Source organism: Phoca vitulina, unplaced genomic scaffold, assembly GCF_004348235.1.
Source record: "Phoca vitulina isolate PV1807 unplaced genomic scaffold, GSC_HSeal_1.0 scaffold2, whole genome shotgun sequence".
Classification (NCBI taxonomy): domain Eukaryota; kingdom Metazoa; phylum Chordata; class Mammalia; order Carnivora; family Phocidae; genus Phoca; species Phoca vitulina.
The window spans coordinates 28,259,863-28,275,250 of record NW_022589705.1 but is presented as its reverse complement, the minus strand read 5'-3'; the positions used below and the strand labels follow the sequence as shown (position 1 = coordinate 28,275,250).

The 15,388-nt window shown below is 34.3% G+C and overlaps 2 protein-coding genes across 3 annotated transcripts in view; one reads left to right on the top strand and one right to left on the bottom strand.

The window, feature by feature from the left end:
- The window catches only part of PKN2 (protein kinase N2), a 141,198-nt gene that overhangs the window by 15,958 nt on the left and 109,852 nt on the right, over positions 1 to 15,388 (top strand). The gene's annotated exons all lie outside the window — the stretch shown is intronic.
- LOC116644699 (small nuclear ribonucleoprotein G-like) lies at positions 2,252 to 3,644 on the bottom strand. The gene has a single exon (XM_032424484.1). It carries the CDS (start codon positions 2,637 to 2,639, stop codon positions 2,412 to 2,414), a length of 228 nt encoding a protein of 75 aa, XP_032280375.1. The 5' UTR covers positions 2,640 to 3,644; the 3' UTR covers positions 2,252 to 2,411.

Here is a 15,388-nt window from a genome sequence, read left to right as displayed (position 1 = left end):
TATCAGAAAGTGTGTGTATTTCCATGGTGTCTTCATTTAAAATAACAGCATGGTGAGATTATGTGTGTAAGAATAAAGAAATCATATGTTGATATATGATGAACTTCTAGGATTGAGCTTTCATTTAAGAATCTGTGGTGTGGGGGGCGCCTGGCTGGCTCAGTCAGTAGAGCATGTGACTCTTAATCTCAGGGTTGTGAGTTCAAGCCCATGTTGGGCATGGAGCTTACTTAAAAAAAAAAAAAACCTGTGGTGTGTTATTTGTCATGCAGAAAATATTTATTGCAAATATGGAGCTATAGAAGAATTAAGTGATTTCATGAAACTGTTTAAATTCAGATCTGTATTTTGTTCTTTCCCAGAGGCTTTTGGACTTTTTTATAAAATTTGAGCTAAGATTATATATCTGCAAAGTCCACAGTGGTCCTGCACATTTCAGCAGAGAGAGATAGATTTATGGTAATATACTTCTGAATATTAATAATATCAGTTCTGTAGTTGAATATGCTTGAATTTTGTATAAGTTATATTAAATGTCCAGTTGTTTGTTGCTTATTGGTTAGCATAACTGACTTCTTTGCTATGGAAACCTTATCTTTGAACTCCAGCATCAAGGTGTTCATTTTATTATAAATTTTTGTTCTGGTGCATGTTTTCATTGTATTAAAACCTCACAAAACTCTACACAAAATCCTACAGTTAGTTTTGATGTGTCCTTTTAAGGGTGGTTGAATAACCAACAGGAACCTTAAATATCAGATCTAAAGCAAAATTCTTACTTTATCAATAAGTCCCTAAAAGCACTAAACTAAATTTCTAATAAAAATGGGGTGGGGTGGGGTACCTTTCCTTTTGCTCTCTTTGAGGTTGGCAAGATAGTGGATAATCCTTTATTTTAGTATAGTTTAATGGTAATTATAGAAAAGGAACTAGGGTCGGTTATAAGATGCCTCATAATAAATAGAACCATGTTGAAAAAATATGAGAATATTACTAATAGTAATATCACCCTGTGTGAAGCATTTTTGAGTTATAAAGCACTTTCACCTGTATTATTTCTTTGGTTCTTAAAATGACCCTCTGGGTTAGGGATGGGGAGGGATTGTTATATCCAGTTTTCAGGTGTTCATGTTCACTCAGCCAATGTCTGCTTTAACCTGAACCCTTCTGACTCCTATTCCTCATTTTAGTACTCCACACAATTCTAGTTTTATTAACTTTAAAGTTGTAGTTTTTTCCTTTAGTATACCTAAAAAATGGTTAATATTTTCAAAGCTATGTTAAAAGTGAATGTGAAAAATACCTTTTTTCCCCCGAGATAACAGAAAATAAATATAAAAGGGAATATATAATTTGCCACCTAGTTGTGAGTATTCATGGGAGTATCAAAGTTCTTTGTAGTATTTTTATAGCATAAAAATATTGTGTAGAGGTGTGGTGATTCCAGCAGAAGTAGAGTGTAACTTCTGGAGAGTTTAAAAATCACTTAAGCTGTTACTGATGTAGTTGAATGATGTTTTCTATATTTATAAATTATATATAAATTAAGAGAGGCCAATCATGTTACCCACAAAATAGACTTGTGAAGTGAGTGTTTGATATGCATGAGATATTTTAGTGAACTGGAAAAATACTCATGTTTTATATCTTTTAAAGTAATATATTTCTGATGTTAAAATTTAGTCTGCACTTATTTCTCATTTATGTCTGTCTGTGGGGGTAAAGATCTTATAAATAAAAAAATTTCTTGAAAAGCTTAAGAATAAACTTTGTTTTACAAGTCCTTTCCACTTGAGCATCTAGCAGCTTCCTAAAATATTTTGCTGTAATACGTTAACACTTAGTGATCATAACATTTGGGTGTAAATATATCAGATAAATTTATATGGAAAAGGATGATCTCTTTTATTTTTGTGTTCTACATTAATTTTATCTTTCTTTCTTGTGTATGAGTTATTTCTTATTAATGGTGATATTGTCATCCCTACCCTAGTTTTTCCTTGCTATGCTCTTTGTGACCTGAGAGTTGTACTTTGTCATGCCTTTTCACTAAAATAGTCTTCTAAAGAAGTTAAAAATAACTGGACACAATCAGCAAATAATACATATCTGAGTTTTGTTTTTCTTATTGCTCAATGTGTGACTTACTCAAGGCCAGCTCTGTTGACAGTCCCTAAAACCAAATCAAACCAAGCAACGCCAAGCACTCTATACAATATTGCTTTGGCTTTACTTTGTCTAGCCTTGTGACTTCTTTTTTTTTTTTTTTTTTTGGCTATTATAAAAGTTTATTTAACAAAAAAGTTCAATATGAAAATGCACACGACCTGATTTTTATATTGTAGTAAAACAGGTACTATGGAGGAGACATGTGGAAGCAGTTGATTTCTTCTGATGAAAACACCCATTGTTTATACTCGCTCCAAGGCTTCTAACATGATGATACTATTTCCTCGTATTACCACCATTCCAATACTCTGTTGCCCACTAGTTGCCATCTCCACACATTCATCTGTCACAAGATTCATAAACGGATCGAACCCCCACAATATTCCTTGGACATGTCTGCCACCATTTAATTGCAATGACAATTTCTTGTCCATAAATTTTTTCAACTCGGGAGGGTGAGCTTTGCTCATGGTGTCTACTCAGTGAGCTCAAAGATACCTCCCACCTTGTGACTTCTTAAAAGAGCTCCAGTATACTCTGTCCAGCTTGAGCCTGTAGAAGTGAAATGCTCAGCTCTCAGTTAATGGTGTGGTAATGTAGTACAACTTGATTCACTGGGGGGTTCCTGTAACTTTTTCTCAGCAAATCTAACGTTTCCTTTGAGAAACACTTTCTTTCCTTTATTGGGGACTTTATATTTCCATTTAGCTATTCTGTCAGAAGTATTTATTTGGTCAAATTGTGATGCTTAATTTTTTTGGTTGTGATAAAATACACGTAACATTTACCATCTTAACCATTTCAAGTGTGCAGTTTTATGGCATTAAGTACATTCATCATATTGTACAACTGTCACCACCATCTATCTCCAGAATTCTTTTTATCTTAGCTGAAACTCTGGTCCCATTAAACGTTAATATTCCATTACCCCATTCCCCAGGTCCTGGCAAATACTATTTTACTTTTTGTTTCCATGCATTTGACATGTAAGTGGAATCAATCAGTAAATGTCCTTTTATGACTTGCCCATTTCACTTAGCATAATGTCTTCAAAGTTCAGCCATGTTGTAACTTGTCAGAATTTCCCTCCTTCTTTAAGCCTGAATAATACTCCATTGTATGTATATACCACATTTCTTTTATCAACCCATCCATCAGTAGATACTTGGGTTGCTTCCTTGTGATGCTTTCCTTTTAATAAGTATAGCACTGTTGGAGGTTATTATACCTAGTCATGATCATTTGATAGTCTGTAACTGTGTCGTTGAGTACTGTAGCCACTAGCCACATGTAGCTATTAAAATTTAAATTAATTAAATATAAATAGAATTTAAAATTTAATTCTTCAGTCACACTGGCCACATTTTAAGTGCTTAATAGCTACATGTGGCTAGCGGCTGCCATATTGTACAGCAATGATACATAGGATATTTTGACCATTACAAAAGTTCTATTAAACAGCCATGGTAATGAATGCAAAGGTCTATTTTAATACCTTGAATTTAGAGAAGACAGAGAAGTCCCTTGTGGATTATAGAAATATTTTTATTTACATTTGAATAAGGAAATTTATTCTGTTTAGCAAATAATTATGTCTGTTTAAAGACATTTTTTGCAGTGAGCTCAGAGGTTTTTTTTTTTTTTTAGATTTTTTTTTTTTTTTTTTATTTGACAGAGAGAGACACAGGGAGAGAGGGAACACAAGCAGGGCGAGTGGGAGAGGGAGAGAAGCAGGCCTCCCGCGGAGCAGGGAGCCCGATGTGGGGCTCGATCCCAGGACCCTGGGATCATGACCTGAGCCGAAGGCAGACGCTCAACGACTGAGCCACCCAGGCGCCCCGAGCTCAGAGGTTTTTGTTCACACTCTGGAATGTGTTAAAAATACTTTGCACTGGATGAATTTTAAATAAACTGGTTTTTCAAGTGAAGTTAATTGGTAATCCATGTATTAGAAGTTTATATTAAAAATACGTAAACTGTCATGTATGTGTACATACTAAAGATTTACAGAAAAATAGTTTGAATTTAAAGTCCTGTTTTGTATCTGTCATTCTCTTAGGGGGATGTGTGTTAAATTACATTCTTTTCTAGGACTTGGAGTTTAATTGATCTCAGGGGTAGAAGACAGCAAATGATTAGTAATGATTTGTCTAGTTTCTGCCTATTGAAATCTTAAAACAGCTTATCCTGGAAATTCTGTTTTCTCTTTAAATTTAAATTTTTTTTGTTGAGCTGTAATTGACATAGAACATTGTGTTAGTTTTAGGTGTATAACATAATGATTTGATATGTGCATATATTGAGACATGATTACCACAGTAAGTTTAGTTAACATCATCAACACATAGTTACAAATCTGTTTTTCCTGTGATGAGAACTTTTAAGATCTATTCTCTTAGCTACTTTCAAATATTTCAAATATATATAGTACTATTAACTGGAAATTCTGTATTCTTAAGCATTTTTACTGTCACTGAGATTAGATGTTATTTTGGTTTTTGTTGTTGTTGTTGTTTGCCAATAATCTCAAATGACATCTTTAGGGAACTGGAGGAGCATGTTGTGCATGTGTGTGTAGCGTTCCCTTTATCACTCTGGATTGTATGTTTTTATTAATACCAGTTTGTTGACCTATCTTTTAAAATTACTTTTAAAAAGATACCAGAAGATATTTTTAGATGTTTGAAACAGTTTTTGAACCTGCTGGCTATGTTTGGAATTATTTTAACTTGGTAAAAATTGCTTGAGCTTGAGAATGCATTTAAATCTAGCAATTTTTAGGTAATTAAAAACTATTAAATCCTTGAGTATATATTTGGAAGAGGTTAAGATAAAAGAATGAAATATTTCTAAGAGTAATCATTTATGTATTATCAAAAGTAAACAGGAAATTGATCTAATCTCATTTTTGAAAATCTGATGAATTTTTCTATATCAAAACTTCTGACTGTTACTACATTAATTTAAAAACATTTTCAGTTAGAACTAATACTAAGGAATAAAAAATTAGGCTGTTTGTACTGATCTTGTGGAAAGAAAGGAGTGGTACTGATAATAAACAACTCTGAAATAGGTATCTTTTAGGCTTAATTACTGGAGTTGAGCTAAGGGAGGATACCAGTTCATACTCCAGCTCTTTGGAAAACAGAAACTTTTGTTTTTCTGTTAGTAATTTGGCTTACAACAGTTACAATTAATGAGCTGGTATAATAAGAAGTGGCTGAAGCTGAGGAAGTAGATAATTTCTTAAATCTAGTGTAAGTAGACCATTAAAAAAAAACCTTCAATAACCAAGAGAGTAAGATAGATTTAAATGAAAGGGAAATTGTTATCTGACTGTAGATATTCTTTTATACAAATAGCAGAAACAAATAACAAACAATGAGTTTAGGAAAAGTTACCAAACCAGAATTTCACAGTTCACTATTTGAATACTAACATTTTGTTTTTATCTGATGACACTTGCAGCAAGTTTTTTTAATATCTAGGCAAGGATATAATTTATTAATTCAGTCAATTGGAATGCCTGTTGTATACCTGGTATTGGAATCAAATATGAGTAAATGAATTGTGGTAGTATTGTGAAGTTAAAACAAACATATTTTTTTTTCATTTCAGTAGTTCCCAGAGAAACCTTTTTATTAATTTCAAAAGTTGTATTATTAAGATGTGTCTTTGAGGGTGCCTGGGTGGCTCAGTCATTAAGCGTCTGCCTTCGGCTCAGGTCATGATCCCAGGGTCCTGGGATCGAGCCCCGCGTCGGGCTCCCTGCTTGGCGGGAGGCCTGCTTCTCCCTCTCCCACTCTCCCTGCTTGTGTTCCCTCTCTCGCTGTGTCTCTCTCTCTCTGTCAAAATAAATAAATAAAATCTTTAAAAAAAAAAAAATTAGTGAAGCAGGTGAGTGTAAGGGACATACACACATAGTGGGATTGGCACTGACTTTTTGAACAGGTAAGCCATTATAGAAGCAGCTGGTGTCAACTGCTTCTCTGCTGTGGTGATTTGTTTCGGTTTGGGCTCTTACTGCCTTTTTTAGAGACTTCTAAATTTTAAAATATTTGTTCCAATTCTTAAAAGACTATTAACCAAACAGGACATGTTCGTAGGATCATTTCTGCCACTATAGTGATTTGTCTTAAATCAAATTCTGAAGTGCCTACCGTATTCGGGTACTATATTAAGAACTGTAGTATATACAGAACAACATTGGACCTGGCCTCTAACCTTTAGAACACATTGTTCATTAAAACTTCCTAGCATGATAGAAATCATATATATGTATGTGTAAATATGTAAATATACATATATCCTTGTAGACTTATGGTGGCAGTCATTTCTTAATGTGTGTAAACATTGAATCACTGTGTTGTACACCTGAAACTAATATTATATGTCAACAACACTTCAATTTAAAAAAAAGAAAGAAATGTTATATATCCTTTTGGTAACTGTTTATATGGTAGGCACTAGCCACATGAAATTGTGGTTAAAAAGTCAATTTTTAGTTTAATTAAATATACATAGCCACAAGTGCTTAGTGACTACTGAACTGACAGTGGAGCTCTAGAAACTAAATTCAGTTGCTAAAATAATCCTTATTGTCAGTTCTAAATTCTTTTGTGTTAAATTACCTGGTCCTGTTCTTCTAATCAAAATACTGAGGGAAAGCAACTCTAATATTTCACATTTCCTTAAACCAGAGTGCTCTAGATAATGGCAGAAATAATCCATGTATAATTCATATTTGAATTAGTAGGGTACCTGGGTCTATAATTTTTCATATATTTTCCTTTTTTTTTTTTTTTTAAAGTAGGCTCCATGCCCAGCATGGAGCCCAATGGGACTTGAACTCATGACCCTGAGATCAAGACCTGAGCTGAGATCAAGAGTAGGATGCTTAACTGACTGAGCCACCCAGGCACCCCATTAAATTTTCCTTTTGATGCATTTTTACTTATTTTGTGTATTTGAAGGAAGGCCAGTTTATTAGACAGTATTAAGTAGTATATAGGAACAAAACTGATTGTCATTTGGTTATATTCAGTAGCATGACTAACACTAATGCTGATTGCCATCCCGGGGGTGGGGGGGACTCAAATTATTCATTATTAAGTGTTTCCTTAATGCATAATGCGTAGTGACATCCCATAGATCTGCAGTGTTAGCCTACCTGTTATCCTCTAACTATGGTTTTTGTGGTTCAACCTGTCTAACCTGTAGTTCTTTTGTTAATGTGAATAGAAATAAGGAAACTAGTTATGGGTATTACTGCTTCTCTGTAGGTTTCTGTTACCTAACCTCACCCATAATAGAATAAGTCATTTTATAAACTTTGTTCCACTTGGTAATAAAGAATAAGATAGTTCAAAGTCTTATGGGGCTGTTTATCTTCCTTTGCAGTACTGCTTATACCAGTGAAAAAGTTGGGTCTTCATTTTGGAGTATGTGACCTGATGTATTATGATACAATAATAAGTCATACTTCAAAATTACCAATTCTAACATGTGATTAACATGTAGTTTTATTAAATATTGGTTCATATTATAATGCCTCATTAATGGGGAATGTAGCATATTTTCCAAATAAATTAGTCTCAATCCTTTAAATCTAAAACTTTGATTTTTTAACACTGTTTTCAGAAATTATCTTTATATAGTATATGTCATGTTTTGCTCCCTGACTTACATAATGTACATAGAAAATTGGACTTCTTCTTGAGGTATGTAGTACTTCTTATTCCTGTACCAAATGGCTTTAGTGGTTAGTATGATTTTTTTTTTCTTCTTTTTCAATCAGGTATTACTTCTCACTCAGTATGTCAGCTTTGAGCAGCCATTTTTTTTCTATTCATTCAACAAATATTTACTGACTACCTTCTATATTCAAAACATTATTCCAAGCCTTGGTAATATAATAATGATCAAAATATTTAAAAGTGACCAACTATACTTCCCTCTCTTATGGAACTTAAAATATGGAGAGGAAGATAGACGTTAAATAATTATACAAGGATATTGGGTCTCCTAAGGGTCCATGGGTATTTTTTTTTTTTTTAAAGATTTTATTTATTTATTTAAGAGAGAGAATGAGATAGAGAGCATGAGAGGGGGGAGGGTCAGAGGGAGAAGCAGACTCCCTGCTGAGCAGGGAGCCCGATGCGGGACTCGATCCTGGGACTCCAGGATCATGACCTGAGCCGAAGGCAGTCGCTTAACCAACTGAGCCACCCAGGCGCCCGGGCCCATGGGTATTAAGAACTCTGCTGAACCAGGATAATGAAGGGAAAAAAAGAAGCCTACAATCCCAGATCATCATTAAAACAAAAGTTGTTTATAGGATTCAGAATGGACATCATGTAAACTTTGAATTAAAATTAGAACCAGTTACTGTTTTGGAAAAGAAACAATTGAAACAGTTTAAGAATTTGCTATGGGTCTTATAGCAAACCAGTGACAGAACCATGATTAGAATTTAGGACTTCTTAGTCATAGTCTTTCTTTCTTTCTCTGTTGCCTTTAATATCCCACCTTTGTTTGATCATTCTAGGTATTTTTGGTTGTGAAACATTTTTATGTATTGGAAGCATGTGAGAGCCTGAGATTTGTACATCCTGTCTTTTAAAATAGAGATTTTCAATTCTATTTTTGATAGAGATATCATTTTTACCAATAGTTATAGGAAATGTGAGATATGATTGGGCTGAAAAAGTGATTTCCATATTAATGAAGTAATTAAACCATAGATATTTAAGTTATTGCTTTAGATATACAATGCATTTTAATAAAAGGAATATATATTTGGAGTGCTTTTAGAGTGCTTGAAAGATACTTTACAATTGCAGATAGAAATGTGATCGTTTATATTTGCTGGGTAAGTAGAGAGATGAATCTCCACAAGTTTCAAAACTTTGGGAGTAAAATGAGGTTTGAGGTTTAAATTTTGTTAGAATTTGAGGAGGAAGGAACTGTATTTTATGTAATTTTCTTTCATTGCCCTCTACAGTTCTAATATAAACATAGGTATGACTTTGTTGGTTTTTAAAATTATTATACCTGGGGCACCTGGGTGGCTCAGTCATTAGGCGTGTGCCTTGGGCTCAGGTCATGATCCCAGGGTCCTGGGATCAAGCCCCGCATCGGGCTTCCTGCTCTGCGGGAAGCCTGCTTCTCCCTCTCCCACTCCCCCTGCTTGTGTTCCCTCTCTGGCTGTCTCTCTCTCAAATAAATAAAATCTTTTAAAAAATAAATAAAATAAAATTATTATAGTTGGTATATTTATATATGTGTAGGCTTGGTAAGAGAAATGGAAACAATGTGGAGAAATCATTTTTAATCTTTTTCCCTTATGAAGACTTATTTTCATAATTTCATTAAGATGAGTAAACTTTTGTGACACGTTATTGGCTTAAAAATTATTTCTGTTTTACATGTATATTTTAGTGATTTTATGAGCTTAAAAATCACATTTTTAAGATAACTATAGTTTTTAAATAAATTAGATATACTTCTGTGAACTCAGATCTGAGCCACCAATTTATATGAAGCATGGCTTGATATCTTTGTATCATCAGTGTCTACAATAGGACTTCAGACATAGTGGATATTTAATAAGTTGTTGCTGAATGAAATAATTTTTTTAAAGATTTTATTTATTTGAGATAGAGAGGGGGAGAGAGCACACAAGGTGGGGAGGGGCAGAGGGAAAGGGAGAAGCAGACTCCTCACTGAGCAAGGAGTCGGCAAGATGCGTGGCTTGATCCCAGGACCCCAAGATCAGGACCTGAGCTGAAGGCAGATGCTTAACTGACTGAGCCACTCAGGCACCCCTGAATGAAATAATTTTTAAAAGCAAACTGGTATGCTAAGGTATAGGACAGATGGATCAGAGTATCTATACCACTTCCGCCAAAAGCTGAGTATTTATGCCAGAGTATAGTTACCAGTTTTGAGTATCTGTACCAGAGTATTGATACCAGAGTATCTATACCAATTCATCCAAAAGCTGAATTATCCTTTGTATCTGATCAGGCTATTATAGGCTACTCCCATCCCTCCCCATTTATGTTTTTGTAGCACCTCATAGAATATGACTTGTAGGAGAAATGTGCTTGCAATTATGATTATTATATTGGTGGTACAATTATTTTATGGTGATATTATACTACTATAAAATTTGTCAAGAGAACTAAGCACACCATATTCTGAATTGTTAAGAATGTAATGTGTGGGATTCCTTCAGATGTGTAATTCCTTCAGAGTTTGTTATAAATTATTAAAAACATTATATTAACATGATATACCATGAAATATAAAGTATTTTAAAATAAGGTTAAGTCAGAATCCGCTTAAGGATTGGGCAGTTTTCACTTGACCCTTGGGCAGATTTCACTTGACCCTTAATATATTTGTGCCATTTTGTTTTATTCTGATATATTAATATTTGTGGACACCAGCTTTACAATAAGAGAAAAAATGAATGAGATATTGCCAAGAATTTAAGTAATAGGAGACTTCATTTTTAGGAATTATAAAAGAAGCTTATATATTATATTGGGCATAAATTTAATATACTTAATATTTCTTACATATCAAAGTATACCCAGTAATATGGCATTTCAATTTGAAAATTCTTTTTTTTAATTATTATTGAATTATAATTGACATAGTGTTATGTTTCAGGTGTACAATGTATTGATTCAACAATTCTGTACTTAGTGTTCACATGATAAGTGTAATTACCATCTGTCAGCATACAGCTTTATTACAGTGTTACTGACTATATTTCCTATGCTGTAGTTTTCATCTCCGTGACTTACTTATTTTATAAGTGGAAGTTTTTATCTCTTAATTCCCTTTATTTTGTCTATCCTCCCACTGGCCTCCCCTCTGGCAAGCACCAGTTTGTTCTTTGTATTTAAGAGTGTTCTTTTGTTTGTTTGCTTGTTCATTTGTTTTTTAGATTCCACATAAAGTTGAAATCATATGGCATTTGTCTTTCTCTGCCTGACTTATTTCACTCAGCATAATACCATTTAGGTCCATCCATGTTGTCACAAATGGGAAGATTTCATTCTTTTCTATGGCTGAGGGCTGAGTAATATTCCTCTGTGTGTGTGTGTGTGTGTGTGTGTGTGTGTGTGTGTGTGTAAAACATCTTTATCCATTTGTCTGTTGATGAACATTTGGGTTGTTACCATATCTTGGCTATTTATAAACAATGCTATAATAAACACAAGGATGCATGCATCTTTTTGATTTAGGGTTTTTGTTTTCTTTTTTTTTTAAAGATTTTATTTATTTGACACAGAGAGAGAGACAGCTAGAGAGCGAATACAAGCAGGGGGAGCAGGAGAGGGAGAAGCAGGCTCCTGGCTGAGCAGGGGGCCCGATGCGGGGCTCGATCCCAGGACCCTGGGATCGTGACCTGAGCCGAAGGCAGACGCTTAACCGCTGAGCCACCCAGGTGCCCCCAATTTACTGAACATTCTTAACATGTTTTCAAGAAAGTGTATTCTCAGAGAACAATTTTAAGAGGTTGAGAGGCCATTACCTGTACCTGTAGTGTTGAAATTCAGACAGAGGATTATCCTACTTTAGATGTCCTTCTGCTGAGAATTCTACAGATTTCTATAACTACTTCCACAGTAATGGAATCCAATTATCTTTATTAGATATATCTCTCTTTTTCTTTATTGTTTGTATTATTCCTTTCTTGTTTTGTTGAAAATATTATAGGCATACTAAAAGATGCATAGAGAATAATAAAACAAAACACTGTTATATTCACTCAGCTAAAGAAATAAACATTACCAGTGCAATTGAATGAGGGTACTTATCTAGCACTTCTTCCCCTCCACCCCCAACTACTATAATAAATCTAGTATTTATCATTTCCACACCAGAAATTATTTTTCGATGAAATCTCTAGCTCTGAGATTCACCCTCATGGTAATTATAAATATTGTACCTTGTGTCATCAGTGGACATGAAGACAAATATGAAGGACAGTTGGAAGGTTGCACTCAGTTTCATACACCACATTCTTATCTAATTACCAGTATAACACTTTATCACTCACTAATTTTTAATTTGTTTTAGCCAAGTCACTTGGCTCTTTCATTGTTTCTGTTTGTAAATAGCTGTTACTTATCTTGCACTTAACTAATTAGTTTTACTTACACAGGGATATCCTGTTCTATTGTCTGTATAGTTCAACTCTGAGTAAATGACAACTTGCTTTCTATTTCTTCAACCTGATCAGTAAAATAAAACATTTAATGAGAGTCTCAAGTTTGATTTCCTCCTTCCTTCCTCTTCTCTCCCTCCCTTCCCTCCTCCCTGTCTGTCCGTCCATTCATCTGTCAGTTTATAATCTTAGTTCGGTTGCCTTCTTTGTATACTTTCAGACAACAACAAAAGCATCTCTGGGCTTTTCCTTTAATTGTTTCTTTAATATCTCTTTATTGAAGCCCCCCAATTCTTATTATTATGCTTGAAATAGATATGCTACTATGTTATCTATTTTGTCTTTATTATTTTAAAAATATGTAACACTTTAGGACATTGGAGGTTTGGGATATATCACATCTGTTCTAAATTATTATTATTATTATTATTATTATTTTTTATTTGACAGAGAGACAGTGAGAGAGAGAACACAAGCAGGGGGAGTGGGAGAGGGAGAAGCAGGCTCTCTGCCGAGCAGGGAGCCCGATGTAGGGCTCAATCCCAGGACCCTGGGATCATGACCTGAGCTGAAGGCAGACGCTTAATGACTGAGCCACCCAGGCGCCCCCACATCTGTTCTAAATTAAATGTGATATGCAAAAAATTAATTTTGGTCCCATCTTTTCTCCATTTTGATGTCCTACTATCTCTTCCCCATTTTTTGGCTATATTTAGTGATAATGGTAATAATGTTGGCTCTCCTGGTGATTGACTGACTGATAAATGCCAGATACTGTGACAAAGATTTTGGTATTTTACTGATTTAATCACTTTAGTCCTTTGAGACATAAACCTTTGTTCTTATTTGTTCTGATATACTTGTAGGTTTCATTATTTTATTAGAACCTTTGCTTTCTGTCACAGTTTTCTGCCTCTGCCTGAGTCACTTCCCCACCTGTCTACCTCCATTTCACAACCAGAATTTCCACATTTTTCCAAAATGCCCTGGGTAGTGATAAAGCCCCTATTGAGAAGTTCCGGCTAGAGGAAATGACTTTTAGTTCATATTTAAAGATGAAAGAAAAATATAATGTAGAAGTAGCCCTTAATTTCTTTTTTTTTACTTGTTGATTTTAAGAGTCTCAGTTAAAGTATAATGATCACTAATGAGTGTATGAGATTATTATTCTTATTTCTTACATCGTTAGGACCATGGACACAAAACAGAGCTTGTATGTTTTATCTCCTGGGAAGTTCAGGAATGGAGGAGGTTCAGAATGAAGAAGATCCCCTGCTTTACCTTCAGTGGTGTGCAAACAAATAGTAATTAGGCATACTAAGGAGGATTTATTTCTCTGATCATCAAGCTCTGCTTAAATTTTTAACATGGTTAATTTTGTATAAAGGAAGTTAATTTTGTATTCCAGGAAATTAATCAGGGTCTTATTGTATACTTTTTTGTGAATACGGTATATTTCCTAAAAAGTCTTTTTTGCATATTAGGCTCCTAAGAAATAGCTGATAGCTAGAAGGTAACTAGTTGACAACAGGCTTGGCCTACATGGGTTCTGAACTTTGGGTGCTTGGATGGACTTAGGGATCTGTGAACCCCCTGAAACCTCCTCCCACTCTGTGTTTTTGTGCCTATTTGTTGCACACATAGAATTGCTTTCATCAGGATCTCAGAGTAGATTTGTAATCTGTGCACCCACCCCTTACCCCAACTCCACATACACGGAAAAGTTTAAGAACCACTACTAGGGGAAAATTGATAAACTTGATCAGTGGAATGGTGATTAGATGCTCCTAGAATTATTGGTAGTTCTAGTACCTGTCACTTGGTTTAGAATACTGACAAGATGTTTTCTATTTTAAGTATATAAGGGTCTAAAAATGTGGAATGTGAAGATAAAACAACAGGAAAATTAAGTAGTCATGGGACCATTACTAACAACTCATATTTTACTTACTGTATAATTTTTTTTTGTGCTTGAACATGCTTGTGACTTAAAAGAAAAATTGTGACCGAAAGCCCTTTCCATATTATAAAATGTAAGGATTATCTTGATTTCTAACTCAAGTTGTTTGTATTCCCAATACTTTTTCTTTTTGCCTGAAAGAAAGCACTTTTTTTATTGGGAAAGGGGTGGAGTTTTGGGTTTGGATATGGGGGAATTGTTACTCTAGCTATGGAACTTGAAGCACATTCTTTTTTTTTTTTTTAATGTCCTCAAAAATATTTATTGATTAGCTATGATGTGTCAGACACAGTGCTGGGGACACAGTTGTAAACAAGACAGATACTACACCTGCTCTTAGAGAGTTTATCTTAACTGTCAAGCAGGGAAGACAAAGTAAGGATGTGATAGGAAACAGGCATGGATACTGAGGATCACCTCACAGGAGCATTGGGGCAATGATCATAAATGGTACTGTGTTTTTAACTTTGGTGTCCACATGGTCATTGTGAGTCCACAGAAGTATGAATGATTTTTTTTTTTGAAGTATGACTGATGTTTTGAGTGTTCTTGTAACCTGTAATATTGCTGAACTACTTTATTCTAGTAGTTTCTGATAAATTTCTTGGAATTTTTTTTTTACGTAGATGACCATTTAATCTGCTAATAGGGATAGTTTTGCTTCTTCCTTTTCAATCTGTATGCCCTTTATTATTGAAATGGTTAGACTTCCCATTACTGTGTTGAATAACACTGCTGAGAGCATATGTCCTTATCCTGATCCTGATCTTAGGGAAAAGCACTTAGTCTTTCACTATTACATATGCTAGCTGTATTTGTAGAATCTCTACCAAGTTTAGAAAGTTTTCCTCTATTCCTGGTTAGTTTCCTGAGAGTTTTTAATTATGAATGCCTGTTAAATTTTGTCAGATGCTTTTCTGCATCAGTAGGTATGATTATGTGATTTTTTCATCTTTATTCTTTTGACGTGGTGGATTATATTGATGGATTTTTTAATATGAACCAGTCTTGCATAAATGAAATAAATTCTTACTGGGTTCATAATGTATAATCTTCATTACTGGATTCAGTTT

Excerpts from the sequence above, each read along its gene's own strand:
- LOC116644699 (XM_032424484.1), bottom strand. The coding sequence starts at position 2,639 with ATGAGCAAAGCTCACCCTCCCGAGTTGAAAAAATTTATGGACAAGAAA.